Source organism: Vigna umbellata, chromosome 7, assembly GCF_029865625.1.
Source record: "Vigna umbellata cultivar VRB3 chromosome 7, Vumbellata_1.0, whole genome shotgun sequence".
In the NCBI taxonomy this organism is placed as follows: domain Eukaryota; kingdom Viridiplantae; phylum Streptophyta; class Magnoliopsida; order Fabales; family Fabaceae; genus Vigna; species Vigna umbellata.
Window position 1 is genome coordinate 50,530,011 of NC_142171.1, and position 27,377 is coordinate 50,557,387.

Here is a 27,377-nt window from a genome sequence, read left to right on the forward strand (position 1 = left end):
AGAATCCGGCTCATCCGAGTTGAACCTGTGGTGGGCCGGATTAGCTCACCAACCCACTTAATTTAATTTAATTATTTATTATTTTGTGTTTCAATATTATTAGTTATCATTTTTTTTATTATATTGAAGATGAGATAAAAAAAAAGATGTTTCAAGAGAGAAAAATATTATAGATTTATCTATTCAAAACTCTAATACTATAGATGAAAAAGTGATACAAAAATTATCAATATTAAAAATTTATTTGTTCGCCTTTTGTGCTTATTTTTGGATTACGCTTGTATTGTATGATATATTTTTTTATTTTGAATTGTCATTAGAATTAGAGTGAAATTTATTTAGATTTGAATTAAAAAAATTATAATTTTTTTTATTTAAAAAAAACTTATAATTAAGTGAATCAGTGAGGTCAACCCATTTAATCCACCAATCCATGGTGAGACGGGTTGGGTCGAGCTGGGTTACCGACAGCTCTAAATAAAAGTGTAATTAATGTGTTATATCTGTAATTTGTATTTATAAATTTTTTTATGATTTTTTTTATTAGATCAGTCACTTAATTTCTTTCAAACCTGATTAGTGACCTATTTTACTAAATAACCTATTTATACTAAATAGATGGTTAGCTAACTTTAGTTGTGATTGATAATTACATCTTATATTTTTTTTTTAAAAAAACAGTGACAAATGAAAAGAATTTATATGGAAAACTTTTAAAAACCCTACGCAGAAAAGTTAGAGAAGAGACGATAACATTATTTTATGTCAAGGGACTACATACATGATAAATACTTTAAAAAAATGAATTTTAAAAAATTTATAGTTCACCTTACATTGAGAAGGAGAGAGAGTACAAGTGAGTGGCATGAGATTAAAAATATAAAGGAAATTTAATCAAAGCTAACATAATCAAGATTATGTTACTTTAATGTTGTAGTTTGAATTTTGCCACCAACAAATAACATAATTATTATTTCTGCTTTTTTTTTCTTCAATTTATCAATTTTTTTACAGAGTTATCAATAAATTAAAGACAAGAAAAATAAAATATAAAAAAAGCAACCAGATCGTGTCATTAATAATAAAATTATACAATACATTTAGAAAAATAAAATAAAAAACATTTTTGCACACTCAATACAAAAATTAATTAAAAATATTCAAATTTAGACAGATTTAAAACCAATAAATATTTTATATTTACATGGAGACTTCATAGAACACAATATCTTATTACTTACATCACCACTAGCCAAACTTTTTGTTCAAGTTAAAAAGTTCATATAAAAAATTAAGATTATTTTCTTAGTAAAATTGGTCTTTCGACAAGAGAAAGTTCAGATTACGAAACATTCTTCATACCATATAGTAATAAACCACGGATAGTATTGAAGAATTACAGTAAAAAATGTAGCTTAAACTTGCATTCCTTGCACACCACTCTCAAAAAGATACCTTCAAAAGAAGCATTTTTACAACACCCATTAAAAGGGAGACAATATTTGACAGTATCTTGTATAGCAGCTGAACATATACAAACCAGGGGAGCCATATGAATGGGGCTATTCTAAAGATAACTGACAGATGAATTCCACAAGCTGATTAGCCTTTATCACCACACCATTTTTCTGGGTAAAAATTACATCTTTGACTGAACTGATAGTAACATCAGTGATAGCATCAGCGACAGATATGTTAATGTATTCATTCAGGTTGTGCACTGTTCCATCTGCATGGATCATCATACTTTAAAAATAAGCAACTGAGAAATAGATTCTTTATATTAAGTGTATAACTGTGGCTCGAGCTATTAATAACAGAGTATTCTTTAACAAAAATAACTAATGAATAGCTGTGTGATCCAATATTGAAAGTTCTTCCCCAGTTTGCACTGCTAGACTTTTCTTGTTAATAGAAAAATCTTGTATGTTAATCACTTCATTGAACAACTGACGTGACTTGGTGAAATTCACATTAACATGACCCAGCTAAGATATGTTTGGTCTGATAAAATATTTCCAACTTTTTTTTTCACTTATTAATGTCAAAGTCAAACTAGTCCAATTTACTATACAAACTTCTCAGTCATTACCTTCTGCAACTATAGGCTCATGTGAAGGAGGTTCTTCAATCCACTTTCCACCAGAATCTTTCATATGTCTTCTATCAGATGCAAAACTACGAAGAAATAGTGGAGCATGCACAACTCGGAATAATCTGAGATATCATAAGAAACAATTTCATATACTTCACTTTGATTAGCAACTATACATCAATATCGATGATCAATACATTATTTTATCGATAAAATTGAAGAGCACACCTAAAGAAAGCAGGTTTATACATAAAGTTACTTACAGGTGATATGTTGCGATATCATGAACAAACAAATTTTGACATGATGTGAAATGTTTTTGACATCCTTAGAAAATCTTTTTAAACAAGATTTGTGTTAGAATAGTCTATAATATATTCTGAGAAAAAAAAATTGTTGTATCGATCTGTAACCTAGAATCCTAGGGAAATTTTGATCTCTCTGGGGTCTCACTCTAACATATATGTTGGACCTGCCTACTCGCTTTATGGGTCTCAACAGTTACTTTGGAAAAACTAAATGTTAAAAATGATTTATCTTAATATACTTCTGCCGAACTTTGGTTTTTTTGCCTAGGTTTTCATTATTACTTGGAAAAAGATGGTAGTGAAATATCATCAGTGGAAGTGGAGGAACCTTATATATTGGAGACCCTCCGAATATTCAAAACATGTAAATTCTTTGGGAAGAAGGCTTAAAATCATCTTTGCAAATGACAATCAGAGACTTAATGCTTCTACCCATAAATTGGCATCTCTTAAACACAGATCATGATATGAAATCTTTCATTTTTGAAGGTCTGATAGGATATAAGGTGATAGGATATAATGGGTAATGTGTGCAGAATAAAAAAAAATAGATTAGGAATTAGTTGTGAGTTGATTAATTGGTTGGGGGCCTTTATAAGAAGGCAGAGAGGTCTTGTGTCAGGGGACTTTTGGATAATCTTGTAGATTGAGCTTTGACTCTTTGTGAAGGGGAACCCTTGGAGGAGAGAGTGGTCTCCTATTCTTTGTGATACAGTCTATACAATAAAGAATATTACTTTTTTGTCTCTTTTCAATTCTGGGTTTCTATCAAGGTCAATCTGTTATTGAAGAGTTAAAGATGTTCTTAGAAACTAACTCACGGGAAGAAATTAAGGAAAAGTTAGACAAGTTATATATGGTCATGATTCTTTGTGCCATGAATGCAAATTTTGATCATATTTGGGATCAAATCTTAACTGGTCAAGAAGCACCATAAATGGAAAGCCTAACAACACAACTCTGTTCCAACCCTTAAAGGCAGAAAATCTTCAAGAATCTACTAAAGCTTTTGCCATGGTATCTGCTTGTGGAAGGATAGGTCATAGCAATAGAGGAGGATGTGCTGGTCGAAGTCATCCTTGATGCTTTTATTGTAAGAGAATGGATCACAATCAATAAAATTCTTAATCTTTGCATGACTTTCCTGATAAGATAACAAATATCTCCAAATCTAAAATGGTTGAACCAAAGATTTCGAACAATATAGTGTTTTGGGCAATTGAGTAGAGATGATTGAAGTGTTTTGGGAATGACTATACAGAAGATGGGGTATCTGCTAACACTAAGAAGTAATGGCAACTAGGTTAACATCTATTGTTATTGATCTTGTTGAATATAATGAAAAACTATATATGGGATTAATCTCCCTTGTGTTGAATATACACATAGGGTCCTTTATTTATAATAAAAGAAATATGGACTAAACCCAAAATACAAATAATAGCAAACTAACTAAAGATAAAAGATAAATATAAAATAAAGATAATATATCTAACACTCCTCCTCAAGCTACTGCATACAAATCGTATGTACTAAGCTTGTTACAAATATAATCAATTCTCGGTCCCCATAAAGACTTAGTGAAAATATCTGCTAATTGATCACTTGAATTGACGAACTCAGTCTTGATATCTCCAGATACAATCTTCTCTCGAATGAAATGACAGTCAATTTCAATGTGTTTGGTCCTCTCATGAAAGACAAGATTAGAACTAATATGAAGAGCAACCTGATTGTCACATATAAGCGTCATCTGAGTGACATCTCCAAATTGTAACTCTTTAAGCAATTGCTTAAGCCAAACAAGCTCACAAGTGACTGAGGTCATAGCTCTATATTCTACTTCTGCACTAGATCTTGCCACAACACTCTTGTTTCTTGTTTTTCCAAGAGATCAAGTTACCACCAATGGAGACACAATATCCGGATGTAGATCTTCTATCAGAAGGAACTCCTGCCCAATCAGCATCAAAATAACAAACCACTCTTGTATGGTTACTAGAATCATATAGCAACCCTTTTCCAGGAGATCCTTTAATGTACTTTAATATACGAATAACTGCATTCCAATGATCTTCACATGGGGAATTAAGGAATTGGCTTACCACACTAACTGCAAAGGAAATATCAAGACGAGTAACTGTAAGATAATTCAATTTTCCAACCAGTCTTCTATATTTCTCGGGATCTGACATAGGCTTCCCCTGTTTTGGTAGAAGTTTAGTATTAGGATCCATGGTGTGAGGAATAAAGAAGATTGGGAGAAAATATCCCTTGTGTGTTTAGCATACACATAGGGTAATTTATTTATATTGTAAGATATGGGCCAATGCCCTTAATACAGAATAGGCTGAGCCCAAATAACAGAAACACACATCTTAACATCTAACACACGGGTGTGTCCATAGGTTTTGAATTCATTAACCCAGTTTCCTCCAAAATATCCTGTGCATATTTCCTTTGAGATATAACAATACCATCGTTGGATTGTGCCACCTCAATACCCAAGAAATATCTAAGTTTGCCAAGATCTTTGATCTGAAAATGGTTGCAACGATGTTGTTTCATCTGAGGGATGTCATGACTATCACTGCCTGTAAGAACAATGTCATCAACATATACTATCAAGTAGACAGATCCAACACTCGAGTGACGGTAAAAGACTGAATGATCTGCCTCACACCGAGTCATACCAAATTGTTGAACATTACTAAATTTTCCAAACCAGGCCCTAGGAGATTGTTTTAGGCCATATAAGGATTTGCAAAGACGACATACCAACTCAGAAGACTCCCCTGAGCAACAAATCCTGGAGGTTGCTCCATATAAATCTCTTCTTACAGATCTTCGTTAATGAATGCATTTTTGACATTCAGTTGATAAAGAGGTCATTATTGAAGAGCCGCCATGGCTATAAATAAACGAACAGATGTCATCTTTGCCACTGGAGAAAAAGTATCACCATAATCCAACCCAAAAATTTGAGTGTAACCTTTGGCCACAAGACGAGCTTTGAGGCGATCAATAGTTCCATCAGGACCACCTTTGATAGCAAAAACCCACCTGCAACCAACAATAGATTTCCCAAACGGTAATGGGACAAGCTCCCAAGTTCCACTACTCTGAAGAGCACTTAGTTCATCTAGCATGACCTAACGCCAACCACGATGGGCTAAGGCATCAGTAACAGATTTTGGGATGGTCACAAAAGAAATAGACGAAAGGCAGGTATAAAAAGATGAAGACAGTCTATGATAACTTAAAGCAAGATAATGTGGAGAGGGATTACGGGTAGAACGTATACCTTTTCGAAGGGAAATTGGAAGGGTAGACTCAGTTGTTGGAGCCAAAGGAGACAAGGTAGTTGGTACTTCAATTGAGTCACTTGGTGGTTGTTGAGAAACACCTGGTGAACTAGGCACAATTGGAGGAGCACAAACAACATGAATATTGATAGTATTAGAAGGAGACATATCAGAAGAAGAATGATCATTAAAATAAAAGGAAGACTCATTGAATGTGACATCTGCAGATATAAAACAACGATCAAGAGAAGGAGAAAAACACTTGTATCCTTTCTTTGATTTAGTAAAGCCTAAAAAAACACATTTGTGTGATCGAGGAGCTAACTTATCAAGACCAAGACCAAAATTATGAACAAAACATGTAGACCCAAAAACTTTTAGAGGTAAGGGGTGAAGGGGTTCATGAGAAAATAAGATAAAATTAGGTATTTTATTTTCTAAAATAGAAGAAGACATGCGATTAATGAGATAACATGCAGTAAGAACAAGATCACCCCAAAAATATTGAGGAATGTTACCATGAATTAAAAGAGTATAAGTTGTTTCAATAAGATGTCTATTTTTGCGCTCATCCACCCCATTTTGTTGAGGTGTATAAGCACATGAAGTTTGGGGGAGAATACCATGAGAAGCCATAAATTGTTTAAAAGAATGGGAAAGATATTCACAACCATTATCACTGCGCAAAGTTTGAATAGAAACATCAAACTGAATTTTAATTTCATTATAAAAGGTTTGAAAAAGATACAATAACTCAGAACGATTTTTCATTAAAAACAGCCAAGTGCATCTAGAATAATCATCAATAAAAGTAACGAAATATTGAAAACCTAAATTAGACTGAACACGACTAGGTCCCCAAATGTCAAAATGAACTAAGGCAAAAGGGGACAAAGAACGTTGTGAGACACTACGAGGAAAGGAACTATGAATATGTTTTCCTAATTGACACGACTCACAGACCAAAGTGGACAACTTGGATAAGTTAGGAACAAGTTGTTGCAATTTGGCAAGACTGGGATGACCTAACTGAGCATGAAGAAGAGATGGAGATTCCATAACTGCACCAATATGTGTATAGGGACGAAGATGATAAAGACCATGAGACTCACATCCAGTGCCAATCACCTGTCTCGAACTCCAGTCATGTAAACAAACATAATCTTTGTTAAAAGAAATATCACAATCAAGAGAACGAGTAAGACGACTGACAGATAATAAATTAAAAGGAGACCCAGGGACATAAAGAACATTATCAATGGATAAAAAAGGAAAAAATGTTAACAGTCCCAAAAGCTAAAACTCTAGATCCATCAGCCATTGTAACAAAAGGCAAAGGATTTGGAGAGGACAAAGAGGAAAACAAAGATTTGTTACCAATAATGTGATATGTGGCTCCCGAGTCAAGAACCCAAGAGTTAAGAGAAGAAGATGGACTCAGACCAATAAAAGATGTACCTGTGTGTGCTACAAATGCAGTGAAACTAGAAGGTTGTTGATCCTTATACCATTTGAGAAATTTACTAAAAATAACAGAGTCATCAGTAATATCAGATGAAGGAGGATCCCCAGTAGGTGATTGTGACGAATAAGCAGTTTGAACAATTGCAGCAAATCTAGGAGGGCGACCATGTAATGCATAACACCTGTCAATCGTGTGGCCTACCTTGCCACAATGGTTACACCTGAGACGTCCTTTTCCCGGTTTGTGAAAGTGATTGCGATCACGATGCTGAGATGCCAACGTAGAGGAAACATATGTATCATTGATGGGTTTACTAGGTACACGCAAAAGAGTGGAACAAGTAGAAGTCAAAGTGGGAACAACAGGTGAACCCAAAATCTGATCACGAATATGAGAATACTCATCAGCAAGGCCATGTAATGCTAGTAGCATGAAGAACTTTGACCGTTGCTCTATTTCTTTGGCAAGAGGCAATAATTCATTAAACTCATGAAAAAGAGCATGAATTTTACCCATATAATCAGTCATAGAGTCCTGACGCCGAGGAGCAAGAACATTGAGAAGATCATGACAAACACCATAAAGACGTTGAGTATCTTTGGTGTACAATAATTTGGCATGTTCCCAGATTTCAAAACATGTTTCATAGGAACAAAAAATTTGTTTGAAAGAGGAATGAAGGGTACCCTTGAGAACAATGCATAACTGAGCATCAACTTTCAACCAATGGGTAACTGCAGCAGAATCAATAGTTGTCACGTTCTGAGTAATATGATCAAGATACCCCTTACTCTTAAGCCAAAGTTTAGCGTCTAATGTTCAAGTCGCATAATTAGTATCATCTAACTTATCAATAGATAAGTGCACATTAACATAGCATATATGGACGGGGTAGAAGTCATGAACAAGCAGGAGAGTAAAAAACCTAGAACTCAAAAGAGGCCCAATCAACACAACCAGGTCGTGATGAGTCCAATGAAGGTAGTCGGCGATGGAGACAACGACACACGTACTGTCACGAATGGCTATATAGTGGAAGAAAACTGTGATCGATGCGTGAAAGCATGTCTGGACTCCGATGGTAGCATCTTGACGACGTTGTGGTTGCTTGGCCGAGACGAGAAAAATTGTTGTCACTGGTTGAAACTAATGCTCTGGGGACAGTGACAGCGGCAACAATGACTCTAACGTCGACGACGACGACTCTAACGGCGATGGTGGTTATAGTGGGCAGGGCCAACGAACAAAGAACCTTATGTTCTAGATACCATGTTGAATATAGTGAAAAACTATATACGGGATTAATCTCTCTTGTGTTGAATATACACATAGGGTCCTTTATTTATAATAGAAGAAATATGGGCTAAGCCCAAAATACAAATAATAACAAATTAACTAAAGATAAAAGATAAAAGATAAAGATAAAAGATAAATATAAAATAAAGATAATATATCTAACAGATCTCAAGGGATTGTGGAGACTACTAGGTCTAACTAGTATATTACAGGAACTTACTCGAGACTATGGAAAAATTGCCAAACCTTGAACTCTTCTCTTGGAAAAGACAGCTTTAACTGAGGCTTGGAAACGCCAACAGTGTTCAGAGCATGAAAAAATGTTTGACAATCCAGCCATCACTCAAGGCAACTGATTTCTCTAAGACTTCAATCATAGAAACAGATGCACCCGACAGAGGTTTAGAAGTTGTGCTAAATAAGAACAGAGACCAGTGGCTAAGTTTCACTAATAAGGGGTGATAATGCTAATTCTTACCATTATCTGAGCCTCATTTTCTTGACAAAATCAACTTTTTTTCTAGCTTGAAATTTGTTTAATCCTCTCTTTTATCTTACTTATATAACTAATTGCCTTTTGGGCTACATTGATATAATATCATCACTAATCCCCTTATTTTGTAGCTAATATTGTGCTTGGAAGAACCTCCACCAATGTATAGAGCTGAATCAGCCACATAAGCAAGCGAATATGCACAAAATGAGAGACTACAAGACCCAACGCAGAGCGTCCAAGCTTGGCACTGAGCACCACCCCTTATGAAGACCAAATGCTGATTCTAATGGCCAAGACATTGAGCGCCCAAATCCAGCGTTGAGCGACCATTTCCTGAGAGCATGGCACTGAGCGCCCAGATTCTAATGCTAAGCATTGTCGGTGCTGATGTGGCAGATCTGGTTTATTTAGCTCTGAAACACAAAGGGAAATGGGTCTTTGGTGGTTATAAGGCACAATTTCACTTTAGGAGCTCATGGAGGTTGCGAGGAGCTTGTGGGAACATCTTCTTCTCCTTTATTGGGTCTCTTTCTTCTTCCATCTTCCATGTTTGTAAGCTCCAAGGCTCTCCATGGAAATGGAGAGCCAAACCCATCTTGTTGGGAATAGATGTAGCCTCTGAATTCTGGTGTATTTGTTGAGTGATTTGATTATATATATGATTTTTCCATCAATTGCTAGTTTTTTGTTTCCAATCTTAATGCTTGCATGTAATGGGGACGTTCATGACTTGATCTGTGACTCATGGAGTATGAGGTATCTTGTGAACTAGATTTGAAATAAGAGGCATAATGGGGACATGAATTCTAGGGATGGAACATGACCCATTTGTTGTCTTAGATCTTAGATCTTAATGCAGGTTTTGCTTGTTGATTGACCAAGGGTTTGGCAGTTAATAGGGAAATCTAGGCTCTTCCACCTAAGGGATTAGGGCTGAAGTGTTTTTGTGGGTTGACTTTAGTGTATTGATGGAGGGGAGATGAAATTGTATATGCATGAGTGAATTGGTGAAACCTAACCTTAGCAATGTTAATTCATATAATTTCTGACCATTTTCCGTTCTTGACTGTCTTCAACTACCAAAGTCCACCTTGTATATTTTGTAATTTTATCTTATTTTACATGTTTGTAAATTTATGTTTGGCTCTTTAGTCTAGATGAGTTGTTAATCATACAATTATTTAGTATTAGACGAATCTCTTGAGAAACGATACTTAGTCTTATCATTTTATATTGCTTGAACGATTTAGTACGCTTGCCAATGAGTTTTGTCTTAACAAGGGGCTAATTGAATCCAGTGTTAAGGCTATGGAAAAAAGGGAACTAGTTAATACAATTATGATATTTATTAGCTAGGTAGGGAATTAACGAGTTAAATAAATAGGAAAATGTAAAGGAAAAAGTGGAAGTTAAATCTATTCATTTATAGATTGAGCATTAGCCCTTTGTGAAAGAAACAATATCAATTTCAATTTCTTAAGAGAAACAATGTGGCTAGTGGCCACTATCATGTGACACATAAAAGCCTGGACTTGCATTTCTATCAACTGCAAGTTAGAAACATAAAAAAAAAAACTATAAAGCACAAAAAATACTCATCAGAGCAGAAAAAAATGGCAAATAAAACAGAAAGTGCCTTGCCTGTTATAATCAGAAAAAAGTTGAAAAGATGGTCGTATAGTTTCAGACACGTATAAGGGTAGAGGTGAAGGAAAAGGAAGGGTTGAATCTAAGTCCCATACAAGTGGAGGGATATTTCCTTGTTTTATCTGTAATGCAATCACAACAAAAGCATGACAAATGATCCCTATAATGAGAAATTTAGATATTAAAATAAACTGCTTTCACAACCTAGCTAACTAGCCCCCACAACTAAATGAAAGGAAATACACATTAGGCAATACCTGAATGCAAATTGCATGATAATCCCAAAGAATCACCCCATCAGCTCTTTTGCTAGCCTTTTGATTCCATAGTGGGATCTACAAAAGTTAAGACAAATACTTCAGAAATTGACTGAAAAAGGATTTTAATTTTGTAGAAAGATATACACGAGTAGCTGGAAAACTCTTCAATTAGATATGTAGTGCAGTGGTGAGAAAAGACTTGCATAAAGACTTGAACATGCAATGCAATTAGTAGTCTGTTTGCTTGTCAGCTTTACATAACTAGGAAGGAAGCAAATTAGATGAGAGATAAATAATGGCAATATTAACAAAAACTTGACATATTTTTCCTTCGCATTCAACTTGCACAGTGCAAGAGCCACAGAATTATTCCCTACCCCACCACTATTACTCTGTCCGGTCACTATTTTGCAAGAGTAAGCAAGGTATTAATTATATCTTAGGACAGAAAAAAAAACAATTGAAAAGAAAATAGACAAAAAAAAAATCAATAAAACTTCAAACAAAAGGCAAATACTGGCAATTAAGATTCACAATAACAATTCTTTTCCATGAAACACCTTGAAATAAAAAGTGAACATACAACACCAACACGAGGAAGAAATAAAACATGCCTGTTTCTTTTCATTGGAAATGAATACAACGAAAAGATCAGATCCATCAGCTTTTGCTATTCCATCACTGCACAACTTCTTGCAAAGCAAGTATACATTCTCCTCACTACAAATAAATATCCAGAAAATAATCATGAAAATTCTACAGAATATTACCATATTTAATATTACAAAAATGAACAAAAAATACACAGAAGGAAATCAAACAAACTAGTTAAGAGGATGAAACTAAATAAATTGACAAAAAACATTAATTGTCCCCAAATGTTGATGGACACCAACTCCAAAACTAAAACCCTACACATCATTAAAAAGAATAATATGGACAAATTGGTTTCTGTAAATTCTAACTATAGACTAATTCATCCTATCAACAAAATGTACTATAGAATCATCAGGCATACACGATGAGAACAAAAACAAGAAGCGATTGTGAGGTTGTTAGAAGATGGAATAGGAAACCCTGAATTCGAGGTCAGGTACCTCCTAAGAAATTAAGAGAAGAGAATGAAATATATTTTTCTGTCCCTTTCAAAAGCACAGTACAGCAATTAAAATAGTGACTCCAAAGATTCCTCTAGGACAGGTGGCACACAGGCCAAATAGCACAATAACAAAAACTCTAACTAACTTCTTCTAGAACATCTGTCACCAACAGAGACAATTAGAATTGGGATATATTAGTGGTGAATGAAATCAGACCACCCAGCTGGTCTTTTCACCACTCTTTTGGGTCTAGCACCCTCATCCAAAGGACCTTGCATAACAATACCATCCCCTTCAGCAAGGACCTTGTCCTCAAGGTCATACAATGATTTGAGTTCCTGCCATTTTTCCCATGACGTGTCATCCGGGGCAACCCGTTCCACTGAACCAAGGCAAAGCGAGTGGGAATACCATCCACAGGAGCTGTCTTAAAATCCAAAACAGCCAATGGAGTGATAAGAGGGCTGTTTTCCACAGTCTCAGGAGGAAGATGATCAATACTTGGAGGAACGGGTCCTTCATGACGCTTTAACATAGAACAATGAAATACATTGTGTATCTTGGACTGTGGCGGAAGATCAATCTTATATGCGACTGGTCCAATACGTTCAAGCACCTTATAAGGACCATAGAAGCGCTTGGCTAGTTTATGATACTTGTGTCCAGAAACTGAAACTTGTCTGTATGGCTGAAGTTTCAAATACACCCATGTCCCAACCTCAAATTTTAAATCCCTACGCTTCGAATCTGCAAGCTTCTTCATTCTGATTTGTGCCTTCAACAAATTGGCTTTGAGGAGGGAAAAAATTTCCTCGCGGGATGTAAGCACCGAGTCACAACCTGCATTAGAAGAAGTGCCTTCAATGTACGCTGGGATAGAGGGAGGTGGCTTGCCATAAACCACTTCAAATGGAGTCAATCCAGACCCAGAATGGATTGAAGTATTGTAGTGGTATTCTGCCCAAGGAAGGTATTTGAACCAATGATTAGGCTTGTTGTGGACGAAAGCTCTTAGGTATTGCTCAATGGTACGATTCATGACTTCGGTTTGTCCATCCGTTTGAGGATGGTAAGAGGAGCTCATTCGGAGAAGGGTGCCACTGAACTTGAACAATTCTGACCAAAATCGGCTAATGAAAATCGGATCTCTATCCGAAACGATACTCTTTGGCAACCCATGATGTTTGCAAACCAAACTGACAAATAACTCTGCTACTTTATAAGCTGTGAAGCCTGAGTGTAAAGTGCCCAAATGGACAGCTTTTGAGAAGCGATCCACAACCACTAATAACACAGTGTAACCATTAGAAGGAGGGAGGCCAGTTACAAAATCTAGAGAAATGTCTTCCCAAACACCCGTTGGGAGGGGTAACGGATGTAGAAGACCTCCGGGACGCTTAGTACTATACTTAGTTTGCTGACAAACACTGCACTGAGATACAAATGCCTTAACGTCCTTAGCCATAGACTCCCAATAAAAATTTGCACTTAGCCGTTTCAGAGTTTTGTTGACCCCAGCATGGCCTCCAATAGGTGTTTCGTGGAACTCTCTTAATAACAAGGAAATGAATTTGGACTTGTCGTTGAGCCAAATTTTGCCACGATAAAGAAGCAAGTCACCATTCCAATTGAATTGAGGATATGAAGAAGGATCCGAGAGATATTTATCCCTCATAAGGATGAAATCTGGGTCAAGTAATTGTGATTCCTTTAAATCACGCAAAAACACAAATTGAGGGATAGTGAGCATGTGCATCTCACCCTGAGTAAGGCAACCAGATCGTGAAAGGGCATCTGCTACTATGTTCAGTTTTCCTGGTTTGTACTGAATTTCATAATCATAACCGAGTAATTTAACGAGATAATGTTGTTGTTCTGGTGTCTGAATGACCTGAGTCAATAGCTCTTTCAAACTCCTCTGATCAGTCTGGATGATAAAGAAATGGCCCAGCAAGTATTGACGCCACCGTTTCACTGCACTCGTAATGGCATGAAGCTCTCGAACATAAGCAGAGGACTTGGATAAACGAGGGCAGAACACTTTACTGAAATAGGCAATCGGATGATTGTCTTGAGTTAATACGGCACCCATCGCCAATCCAGAGGCATCAGTCTGCACATAGAATGTTTTAGAGAAATCGGGCAATGACAAAACAGTAGTACTAGTCATAGCGGATTTCAATGTATCAAATGCTTGTTGAGCTGTGGAAGACCAGGTGAAATTCCCTTTCTTGAGAAGGTCTGTCAAAGGTTGGGCAATTGCCGCATAACCACGTACGAATTTGCGATAAAACCCTGTTAATCCCAAGAATCCACGCAATTCCTTAATGCAGGAGGGAGTTGGCCACTGAATCATAACTTGGATTTTTGCAGGGTCTGGAGACACACCCCCTTCAGCTACAATGTGCCCCAAATAAGCGATCTTTGATTGGAAAAAGGAACACTTCTGAGGTTGCAAATAGAACTGATGGCGTTCAAGTATCTCAAATACTTGATGAAGATGTGACAAATGTTGGGCAAAGTCAGTGCTGAAAACCAAGATATCGTCAAAAAATACAATAACGGTCTTGCGTAACAAGGGCCGGAAGATGTCGTTCATAGTAGATTGGAATGTTGCTGGAGCGTTGCACAAACCGAAGGGCATTACACAATACTCATAATGGCCGTCGTGTGTTCGAAAAGCCGTTTTGTGGACATCAGTGGGTTGGAGTCGAATTTGATGGAACCCGGAGGTGAGATCTAGTTTCGAAAAACAACGTGCAGATCCCAGCTCATCCAACAACTCATCGACAGTGGGAAGTGGGAATCGGTCCTTGACGGTGATGGCATTCAAGGCGCGATAGTCCACACACATCCGCCACGAGCCGTCCTTCTTTTTCAAGAGTAGAACTGGGGAAGAGAACGGACTTGAACTTGGTTGTATCCACCCTGATGCAAGCATTTTGGAAACCTGCTTTTCTATCTCCAATTTCTGAGAGTGAGGATACTTGTAAGGCCGTACATTGACAGGATGAGAATTAGGGAAAAGAGGAATGGCATGATCAGTTCCACGTGATGGGGGCAGAGATGTTGGCTCAGAAAATAAGGAGGAGAATGAAGTGAGTAATTGTTGTACCCTGGAATCAGAATGTGCAGGAAGAGAGCAGTGTGTAGAAGCTGGCCGAACAGCTAAAGAGAAAAGTTGGGCCGTTGGATCTGAATGAACAACACGTCTAAGCTGATGCAAGGAAATGGAAGTGGGTTGTGGGCTAGAATCTCCTCTGAGTTCTATGATAGATTGATTAAAAACAAATTTCATAGTGAGTGCTTGATAATCCATTAATATGGGCCCTAATTGCTTTAACCATTGGGCCCCAAGGACTACATCAGATCCCCCCATATCCAGCACATACAAATCTATGTGAAAAGAATGCCCCTGTATTAACAACTCTACTGTAGAACACACTGTAGTACAAGCCAATTCTTCGCCACTCCCAACCAGTACTTTAAGAAATGTGGTGGGGGATTGGGCCAAGCCCAAACGAATTGCTACTTCCTTTTGAATGAAATTATGGGTGCTACCCCCATCAACCAACACACGAATCGGGTTCTGGCCAATATGACCCGTGAGACGGAGGGTTTCAGGGGCCCCAGCTCCAGACAAAGCATGTAAGCTAATTTGAGCCGGTAAGTCCAATAAATCCAAGGGTTGTAGCGGCTGTTCAACCATTTGCGGTTCAGGATTCAAACTTGTTGGATCTGAGGCCGACCCACCCGCGGAATCATCCTCTTCAGCGATAAGAAGAAGGAATCGAGCTGGGCACCGATGAGAGCGTGAGTACTTCTGATCACAATTAAAGCAAAGCCCCTTCTCACGGCGCTCCGCCATCTCTGTTTCCGATAACTGACGATAACGAGTTTTTGGAGATGGGGAAGGCAAAATGGGAGGAAGAGGTTTCGGTGGTGGTTGTTGTATAGGAGTGGGAACAGTGCGCGTAGGAGATGAAGACGGCCAGGATGAGAGTGGTTTAACACGTTGAACCTTTGAAAGATCCCATAATTTCTCTTCCTGCAACCGAGCCAAACCCACTGCTAGCGATAACGTCTGTGGTTGTTGAGCCACCACCTCGCGGCGGATTTCCGACTTGAGGCCGGAGAGGAAACAACTCAAGAGGAAAGGCGGTGACAACCCAGTCACGCGATTTGCCGTGGCCTCAAATTCATTGAGGTAATCAGAAACAGAAGATGTCTGAGAAAGCTTAAAGAGCTTACCCCTTGGATCTTCAAATGCGGTGGGAGCAAATCTGGCCTCGAGAGCTTGCAGCAAATGCGTCCAGGAAAGGATTTGGCCGTTACGGTACATCCATTGAAACCATGCCAAAGCCGCCCCATCAAGATAGAAAGATGCAACAGTGATACGTTCCTCTTCAGGTGTATTATGATAGTCAAAAAATTGGGTGATCTTAAAAATCCAACCAACAGGATCAGTACCGTCAAAACGGGGTACGTCCAGTTTCAAGAAATGACGTTGTGAAGGTGTGTTTTCAATGGAATGGAATGGCGGAGGGGATGAAGGAGATTCCAAGTGAGAAAGACGATTGTGCATATCGGTCATTTGGGTGGAAAAGATTGACATCTGTGAAAGCATGTCATCAAGCTTATCAGAAAGGGTTTTAAGGCGCGTGTTGTCTGCCATGGAAGAGAACGGAACGAGAGCACCAAATGTTAGAAGATGGAATAGGAAACCCTGAATTCGAGGTCAGGTACCTCCTAAGAAATTAAGAGAAGAGAATGAAATATATTTTTCTGTCCCTTTCAAAAGCACAGTACAGCAATTAAAATAGTGACTCCAAAGATTCCTCTAGGACAGGTGGCACACAGGCCAAATAGCACAATAACAAAAACTCTAACTAACTTCTTCTAGAACATCTGTCACCAACAGAGACAATTAGAATTGGGATATATTAGTGGTGAATGAAATCAGACCACCCAGCTGGACGCATTTGCTGCAAGCTCTCGAGGCCAGATTTGCTCCCACCGCATTTGAAGATCCAAGGGGTAAGCTCTTTAAGCTTTCTCAGACATCTTCTGTTTCTGATTACCTCAATGAATTTGAGGCCACGGCAAATCGCGTGACTGGGTTGTCACCGCCTTTCCTCTTGAGTTGTTTCCTCTCCGGCCTCAAGTCGGAAATCCGCCGCGAGGTGGTGGCTCAACAACCACAGACGTTATCGCTAGCAGTGGGTTTGGCTCGGTTGCAGGAAGAGAAATTATGGGATCTTTCAAAGGTTCAACGTGTTAAACCACTCTCATCCTGGCCGTCTTCATCTCCTACGCGCACTGTTCCCACTCCTATACAACAACCACCACCGAAACCTCTTCCTCCCATTTTGCCTTCCCCATCTCCAAAAACTCGTTATCGTCAGTTATCGGAAACAGAGATGGCGGAGCGCCGTGAGAAGGGGCTTTGCTTTAATTGTGATCAGAAGTACTCACGCTCTCATCGGTGCCCAGCTCGATTCCTTCTTCTTATCGCTGAAGAGGATGATTCCGCGGGTGGGTCGGCCTCAGATCCAACAAGTTTGAATCCTGAACCGCAAATGGTTGAACAGCCGCTACAACCCTTGGATTTATTGGACTTACCGGCTCAAATTAGCTTACATGCTTTGTCTGGAGCTGGGGCCCCTGAAACCCTCCGTCTCACGGGTCATATTGGCCAGAACCCGATTCGTGTGTTGGTTGATGGGGGTAGCACCCATAATTTCATTCAAAAGGAAGTAGCAATTCGTTTGGGCTTGGCCCAATCCCCCACCACATTTCTTAAAGTACTGGTTGGGAGTGGCGAAGAATTGGCTTGTACTACAGTGTGTTCTACAGTAGAGTTGTTAATACAGGGGCATTCTTTTCACATAGATTTGTATGTGCTGGATATGGGGGGATCTGATGTAGTCCTTGGGGCCCAATGGTTAAAGCAATTAGGGCCCATATTAATGGATTATCAAGCACTCACTATGAAATTTGTTTTTAATCAATCTATCATAGAACTCAGAGGAGATTCTAGCCCACAACCCACTTCCATTTCCTTGCATCAGCTTAGACGTGTTGTTCATTCAGATCCAACGGCCCAACTTTTCTCTTTAGCTGTTCGGCCAGCTTCTACACACTGCTCTCTTCCTGCACATTCTGATTCCAGGGTACAACAATTACTCACTTCATTCTCCTCCTTATTTTCTGAGCCAACATCTCTGCCCCCATCACGTGGAACTGATCATGCCATTCCTCTTTTCCCTAATTCTCATCCTGTCAATGTACGGCCTTACAAGTATCCTCACTCTCAGAAATTGGAGATAGAAAAGCAGGTTTCCAAAATGCTTGCATCAGGGTGGATACAACCAAGTTCAAGTCCGTTCTCTTCCCCAGTTCTACTCTTGAAAAAGAAGGACGGCTCGTGGCGGATGTGTGTGGACTATCGCGCCTTGAATGCCATCACCGTCAAGGACCGATTCCCACTTCCCACTGTCGATGAGTTGTTGGATGAGCTGGGATCTGCACGTTGTTTTTCGAAACTAGATCTCACCTCCGGGTTCCATCAAATTCGACTCCAACCCACTGATGTCCACAAAACGGCTTTTCGAACACACGACGGCCATTATGAGTATTGTGTAATGCCCTTCGGTTTGTGCAACGCTCCAGCAACATTCCAATCTACTATGAACGACATCTTCCGGCCCTTGTTACGCAAGACCGTTATTGTATTTTTTGACGATATCTTGGTTTTCAGCACTGACTTTGCCCAACATTTGTCACATCTTCATCAAGTATTTGAGATACTTGAACGCCATCAGTTCTATTTGCAACCTCAGAAGTGTTCCTTTTTCCAATCAAAGATCGCTTATTTGGGGCACATTGTAGCTGAAGGGGGTGTGTCTCCAGACCCTGCAAAAATCCAAGTTATGATTCAGTGGCCAACTCCCTCCTGCATTAAGGAATTGCGTGGATTCTTGGGATTAACAGGGTTTTATCGCAAATTCGTACGTGGTTATGCGGCAATTGCCCAACCTTTGACAGACCTTCTCAAGAAAGGGAATTTCACCTGGTCTTCCACAGCTCAACAAGCATTTGATACATTGAAATCCGCTATGACTAGTACTACTGTTTTGTCATTGCCCGATTTCTCTAAAACATTCTATGTGCAGACTGATGCCTCTGGATTGGCGATGGGTGCCGTATTAACTCAAGACAATCATCCGATTGCCTATTTCAGTAAAGTGTTCTGCCCTCGTTTATCCAAGTCCTCTGCTTATGTTCGAGAGCTTCATGCCATTACGAGTGCAGTGAAACGGTGGCGTCAATACTTGCTGGGCCATTTCTTTATCATCCAGACTGATCAGAGGAGTTTGAAAGAGCTATTGACTCAGGTCATTCAGACACCAGAACAACAACATTATCTCGTTAAATTACTCGGTTATGATTATGAAATTCAGTACAAACCAGGAAAACTGAACATAGTAGCAGATGCCCTTTCACGATCTGGTTGCCTTACTCAGGGTGAGATGCACATGCTCACTATCCCTCAATTTGTGTTTTTGCGTGATTTAAAGGAATCACAATTACTTGACCCAGATTTCATCCTTATGAGGGATAAATATCTCTCGGATCCTTCTTCATATCCTCAATTCAATTGGAATGGTGACTTGCTTCTTTATCGTGGCAAAATTTGGCTCAACGACAAGTCCAAATTCATTTCCTTGTTATTAAGAGAGTTCCACGAAACACCTATTGGAGGCCATGCTGGGGTCAACAAAACTCTGAAACGGCTAAGTGCAAATTTTTATTGGGAGTCTATGGCTAAGGACGTTAAGGCATTTGTATCTCAGTGCAGTGTTTGTCAGCAAACTAAGTATAGTACTAAGCGTCCCGGAGGTCTTCTACATCCGTTACCCCTCCCAACGGGTGTTTGGGAAGACATTTCTCTAGATTTTGTAACTGGCCTCCCTCCTTCTAATGGTTACACTGTGTTATTAGTGGTTGTGGATCGCTTCTCAAAAGCTGTCCATTTGGGCACTTTACACTCAGGCTTCACAGCTTATAAAGTAGCAGAGTTATTTGTCAGTTTGGTTTGCAAACATCATGGGTTGCCAAAGAGTATCGTTTCGGATAGAGATCCGATTTTCATTAGCCGATTTTGGTCAGAATTGTTCAAGTTCAGTGGCACCCTTCTCCGAATGAGCTCCTCTTACCATCCTCAAACGGATGGACAAACCGAAGTCATGAATCGTACCATTGAGCAATACCTAAGAGCTTTCGGTCCACAACAAGCCTAATCATTGGTTCAAATACCTTCCTTGGGCAGAATACCACTACAATACTTCAATCCATTCTGGGTCTGGATTGACTCCATTTGAAGTGGTTTATGGCAAGCCACCTCCCTCTATCCCAGCGTACATTGAAGGCACTTCTTCTAATGCAGGTTGTGACTCGGTGCTTACATCCCGCGAGGAAATTTTTTCCCTCCTCAAAGCCAATTTGTTGAAGGCACAAATCAGAATGAAGAAGCTTGCAGATTCGAAGCGTAGGGATTTAAAATTTGAGGTTGGGACATGGGTGTATTTGAAACTTCAGCCATACAGACAAGTTTCAGTTTCTGGACACAAGTATCATAAACTAGCCAAGCGCTTCTATGGTCCTTATAAGGTGCTTGAACGTATTGGACCAGTCGCATATAAGATTGATCTTCCGCCACAGTCCAAGATACACAATGTATTTCATTGTTCTATGTTAAAGCGTCATGAAGGACCCGTTCCTCCAAGTATTGATCATCTTCCTCCTGAGACTGTGGAAAACAGCCCTCTTATCACTCCATTGGCTGTTTTGGATTTTAAGACAGCTCCTGTGGATGGTATTCCCACTCGCTTTGCCTTGGTTCAGTGGAACGGGTTGCCCCCGGATGACACGTCATGGGAAAAATGGCAGGAACTCAAATCATTGTATGACCTTGAGGACAAGGTCCTTGCTGAAGGGGATGGTATTGTTATGCAAGGTCCTTTGGATGAGGGTGCTAGACCCAAAAGAGTGGTGAAAAGACCAGCTGGGTGGTCTGATTTCATTCACCACTAATATATCCCAATTCTAATTGTCTCTGTTGGTGACAGATGTTCTAGAAGAAGTTAGTTAGAGTTTTTGTTATTGTGCTATTTGGCCTGTGTGCCACCTGTCCTAGAGGAATCTTTGGAGTCACTATTTTAATTGCTGTACTGTGCTTTTGAAAGGGACAGAAAAATATATTTCATTCTCTTCTCTTAATTTCTTAGGAGGTACCTGACCTCGAATTCAGGGTTTCCTATTCCATCTTCTAACATTTGGTGCTCTCGCTCACCAGTAAAAAGGGGTGTGCTGGAAATGAAGAACATCCATAGTTGACGTTGCCATCGTTCTCTTCAACACTCACCGGTTACCAACAACCTTTGTGTAGGTTCCAACCTGATGGGATCCAAGATATAGGTTTGCTGCCAACAAAACCCAAAACCCAAACCAGTACATACATTACATGATACGAGGTTTTGAGTAAGAAAAGAATACTATATGCTTTTTTATAATCTTTTACTAATACATCTCTGATTCAATTAAATTTTAAAGGCATGATAAATTTAAATATTTCCAATTCAACTTCTTAAAAGGCTTTATTGTATCTGTTAAAAAAAATTATTTTATAATCAAAATATTTTTATCTTCATCCACGTATTTTTACTGGTAAGGAAATACGTAGTTGTTACTTTTGATTTTTTTTTCTTTTTTAACTCGTTAATTAATTTGTTCCTCATTTATTTAATCTCGTGTAACTCGCTAAGTAATTACTTCTTCTCGTTTTTATAAATGAGTTAACACAAATTGTATGAGATTTGAGAGTGAAGAAACAAATTTAGAATAGAAAAACAGAAATAATAATTATACCATTACCATCAAATTGTAGATAGTAGTATACTTAAATAAAAATGAAAATCATTTGAAATACTTAATAAAATCATATATTTTTAATACATTTTATGTAATGTCCAAAAGTTAATCTTTTTCAACTTATAAAACAACACATAAGATTAATAAAACAAAAGTAAAGATTTGAACTAACTAAAGAAAATTACTAGCCGATTATGAAGATTTCTCTATAATATCAACTAAAGAAAATTACTAGCCGATTATGAAGATTTCTTTATAATATCACCATTTTTCACTAGAAATGTTTCAAACCTATTATTCATTTGTTTATACCAATAAGGTGATCATCACAAAAAAAAAAATCACACACAAAGATAACCAAAAGAGACAACAAGGTAAGACATACATACAATTGACTTTATACTCAATTTTTCAGATACATGTTTTGACAAAGAGTTTCATTGCAATTGTGCACCCTAGTAACATTTATACTTTGTAGAATCATAAATGCAGGACTTATCACTCTACTACTCACGAGGTTAATCTTTCACACTTAAGACCAAAAGTTTATGATAAAAACGTTTGTCATTCTCTCCCTTATCTCATTCATCTCTATATGAGTTGAATGTATATCAGGATATCTACTTCTTTTAACTCTCATATGTTAAGGCACACACTAAACAACACCACAACCAATTCCTTCTTTGGTCGATTCCATCATTGTTATATCATATGATAAACCAACCATTGTTTTAACATTCACATAATCACACATTTTAAACTCATAATAAGGAATATATGCAAATTTAGTTAAAATTATGATATTTTCACTTAGTTACAAAAGATCCAATCGCTCAATTAATAGGGATTGATAACATACTCGCCCAACCACCAAATCTACTCGCTTAGTGAATAGGGTCTGACAACACACTTGTTCAGCCACTATAATTACTCGATCAACGAGAATACCACTAGAATTTATAAATTGACACTAGTACAAAAATCGTGTACAACGTCGAATATTTTGGGCTTTTAACAGCGAATTCGCTAATGACGTCATATCAGAAGACATTAAATTTACGTCGAATTTAAAAATTCGACGTTGACGTCGAATTTTGTTAATATACAACTTTAACTTAACGTCGAATTTTGTGAATATTCGACGTTAATCAATTTTTTTTTTTTTTAATTATTTGTAATCCTTTTTTACAACTCTACGAGACCTGAAAAGCAAAAAAAATTACAAATGAACATGTAGTGTAGTATCACCAGCAAACAATAATAACCAACAACAAACAAGTTCAATCAAACAACAACAAACAAGTTCAACTAAACAACAACAACAAACAAGATCAACAAAAAAAAAGCAACAAACAAGTTCAACAAATAAGTTCTTCAAAACGAAAACGAAAACTAATCTTCAAAAGGTGAGTTCGTCGGAATAAAGTTTCCTCACAGTGAGAGAGAAAGCAAAATGCGCCTATGAAGGACAAGAGCACAAAAATAATCGGTTAAAAGAAACAAAATCATACATAAAGTAATTAATTAACATGAATTTATATCAAATGAAAGAAAGATGACATGTGATGCTTGTCAAACTTCATTCGAGAAAAGTTTGAGAAGAGAAGAGGGTATCGCGCGCTAAGATAAAGTGAATGAATTTTCAATTTTCCGCTCAAATTTTTATTGAATTCACTAACCTTTTGACGTCGAATTTAAAAGTCATTCGACAACTTATATCCTTTTACGTCGAATTACAATTCTAAACGACGTTTAATAATTGTATTTATTTACAAAAATGTCACCGCTCATTTTTAACGTTGGTTATTCAGTGGTTCAACGTTGAACGCGTGACGTTATACATTGGTTTTGTACTAGTGTGAAATTCTTTAAAAAGTCGCCCAAGGAGTATACTTTTGCTCAATAACTATCAAGTTAATGAACTCTCTAACTTTGTCTTTGCCTATCGAGTATATGTTCGTCCAACGAATTCGAATAATAGAATTCTACATATTTATGCATTTTCAATCCTACAAAATGAGTCTAACACCAACCACAAATGTCAAATCATTCATACAATTTAATAACTTAATTCACATGAAATGCATTTTAAATTATCATTTTCTATGTCTTTATACTTTAACTAAAAATTCTTTAAATTATATATTATTTAAAACTTAATTGTTTCTATATGTTTTTGTTAAGTATTTATCTAAATGTGATAAAGTGGCACATGAAATAAAAGAGAAATATATGTGAAAAATTGCTAGAAAGAAAGTAATTTGTTTGAAGTGAGGGTAGGATAAAAAAAGATTTAATTAAATATTTATGATATATTGAATATTCAAAAGTTTATATTTTTCAATAAAAATTCGTTGTCTAATTTTATTAAGTAGATAATTAGATCATATAATTCTTATAATTGATTAATGAAGATTAATATTAATTTTCTTTTGATTTATTTGTACTAGCATAAATATATTGTGTATGTGTAATATTCTAACCTTAATTTCATTGAGATATATTCTTATAATAAATTACTATATTTGAAGTATTAAAACTCCTTCTTAGAAGGTATCTACAATGACAGAAGGAGAATAAGAGTTCGTTTTTAAAACCTCGTTTTTATTCCACTAATAACGCTAATGTACCGTGATTAGCAATCATAACGTTGCATAACTTGTGAAAAGTGACGTATATAAAAAGAAGGAAAGGTCGGACATTTTTTATTTATTTAAAATTGGAACTCAAATAATAAATTATTATTATAAGATCTTAAAATATAATAAAATCAATATATCATAAAATATTATTTTTAAATATCTTGAAGATATTTCATCATAAATTGAAAGTATGTTCATGTAGTTATAATGTTTTTAAGATAAAAAATATATAAATCTCAAATAATAATTTAAAAATTAAATATATATATATATATATATATATATATATATATATATATATATATATATATATATATATATATATATATATATTGTTTCAGTAGGGATGTGGAGGCCGAGATACAAACCTAACAAAACTGAACTGCTTCTTCTTACGTTGTCTGTCACGATGCTTCCTTCCTCTCTTTACGTTCTGTTCCTTGGGAAAAGGTGGACTGGGTACCTGCAAAGGCACTCCGACGCTCAAGTCAGAAAAAGGGGTCACCTGAATCTTTTGGTTCAAAGTGATCAAGCAGAATAGTAATTTCTCGCTCTTAATTTCTCTAAGGGGAAAAACGTACCTTTTTTCCTGGTATGCATTGTATATTTAAAATAGTGTAGTAAACCGTTTACCTGAAAATCCGGTCAGTTACTGAAGTTGACTGTTTAGAAGTTGTAACTGCCAGATCATGTGCTGATACTGAGTCAATTACTTCCGTGATTCACGGCGCTGGTTAGCCAATATACACAACTGCTTATCTGTAACCACTAGATCACGATATCGCGTTCTGTATGTCGATCACCCTGTGTGTCGACATAAGTGGACGACTTGTCGCACGAATGCTTCATGTCGCGACATCACTTGTTTGATTGTCGAGCACCAAGTGGTCAACAATACCATGTGGTCGTATGTCATTACGAGCATGAGAAGGTCCTGCCTTGGTTTAACTGTCGCCAGGTCGCTCGCCAGGTTGCTCGGGTTATTGGTCGGCCGTTGGAGGATTAGGTATCCTATGGTGTGTGTATATATATATATATATATATATATATATATATATATTAGTGGAAAACTTAGACAATTATATCTGATGAGTAAATTAGACATTTATAATTTGGAAAAATGGAGGGAGTTAAAAAAAAACCCTTTTAAAGAATAAGATTTTCAAATAAAAATTGAGATTAAGCTTGTAAAAAATTACATATTCCAGATTGACTTATTCAGACAGTACTTTATATCTTATTTTTTTTTTCTTTTATGTTCTAAAAATGGTTTCTTTCATTTTATAAGAATGGTTGTTTTCAGTTTTAGTCCCTACAAAAATTGTAGCCAAGTCAGCTTGTTTCAATTTTCGTCCTTCAAAAATATTTTTGGTCTCGAATTGAAAATTAGTTTTCTATTATGTCACAATTGTGAATTACTTATTTGTTCAATGAAAAATTAGATCAACAGATAAAGTTTTTTAAAATATTTAGATATGTAAACTATATGGTATTGATCTGTATGTGAGAAACTAGGAATTAGTCTACTCGTGTTTCATGATAGTAAAAGTCATATTTAAATCCCTTTTTCATTCTTTAAATGGTTAATAGAAAATATTATAAAAAATAAGGGCGTATTATAGAGGTAATGGATCGCATATCAAAACCTCATGAATCATTTTTTTTCCATCTTGATATTTTTGTTCTGCACTTCTATAAATATAAAAACTATTTTTGCATCAAAACCTTATTATTTTTTATTATCACAAAAATAATACACATGTATTTTCACTAATAATAATAATAACAATAATAATGTTATTATTTTTTTATCATAAAAAAGTGAACATATGTAACATATGTGTTTTTATTAGTGGAAGATAAAAATTTATATTATTGATAAATTTATAAATTGATTAAATTATTTCTGTGATAAAAATGATTACTATTATTATTATTATTATTATTATTTTATTGTTAATTATATTAGTATTATTATTTAAATTAAATATTAACTTTCTCTAATTTTCTTTGTATGCTAGCACATAAACTTAATATTTGTAAAACGCACTCACTTTTGCCTTTGCTGAGTTTTCTTCACTAGAAACAAATACAGGAGGAGAGTGAGAAATGTCTTTGTTATTAAATCCTTTAACAGTATCATCCAGTTATGAATATTAAAAATTTACAGTAAATAGCGTTTTTTTTTTCAGAAAGGAGAAAAGAAATTCCTCAAGAAAAAAGTGTCTTTTAACAAAAAGCGACACCCAAATTGGTGGAGTTTAACCTTAAATTTTGAGTCTAATATTGATTAAAAATAATTAAGATGAGCAATATAGAAACAGATTCATAAACATAATCTCTTAAGATTTTAGGTTGAAATTTATACTAACAATGCCACAATTCATTAAGATAGTTTCTTTTTGTATCTTCCTTGAAAATACCTATGAGTAGAGATATACATGCATACTAAGTACGTATCTAATAATATTCTTCTTTTGACATGAAAAAACACGTTATTTTGGTCACGCATTTTCAAAAAAATCTGCTTTCTGTAATAATTTCAGATGACGTGACATTGATTTAGTTTACTATTACCTGGTAGTATTGGAGGAGTTTTTTTTTTTCGTTTGTTTATATTTTCTTTATTTATTAAAATATAATATTTTATTAATAAAAGTAAGAGTCAAATGGAAGTAAGAGAAAAGTTGGGTGCCTTAGACAGGAAGTGCATGTTGCCAAAGAGATCTTCCAAAGCATGTGGTTTGAAGTCTTCACTGACTTGTTCAAAGTCCTCACTGATGGCATCATTCGATACCATCATCTCTTACCAGTCACTGACTATTCTGGT

At 36.6% G+C, this 27,377-nt stretch overlaps 1 protein-coding gene and 1 pseudogene across 2 annotated transcripts; both read right to left on the reverse strand.

The window, feature by feature from the left end:
- Window positions 1-1,409: 1,409 nt before the first annotated feature.
- LOC124848843 (protein N-terminal glutamine amidohydrolase) lies at window positions 1,410-21,542 on the reverse strand. 2 transcript variants are annotated; one of them, XM_088094475.1, is made up of 6 exons: window positions 21,328-21,522; window positions 11,487-11,592; window positions 10,870-10,947; window positions 10,607-10,734; window positions 2,093-2,217; window positions 1,410-1,729 (listed from the first exon to the last, which is right to left on the reverse strand). In XM_088094475.1, exons 1-6 carry the CDS (start codon window positions 21,378-21,380, stop codon window positions 1,563-1,565), a joined length of 657 nt encoding a protein of 218 aa, XP_087950601.1. In that variant the 5' UTR covers window positions 21,381-21,522; the 3' UTR covers window positions 1,410-1,562. The 2 variants fall into 2 exon arrangements, with proteins under 2 accessions (XP_087950601.1, XP_087950603.1); XM_088094477.1 differs by lacking the exon at window positions 1,410-1,729 and adding an exon at window positions 5,708-5,817 and having other exon boundaries at window positions 21,328-21,542.
- LOC148196541 (secreted RxLR effector protein 161 pseudogene) lies at window positions 2,224-5,695 on the reverse strand (annotated as a pseudogene).
- Window positions 21,543-27,377: the final 5,835 nt, after the last annotated feature.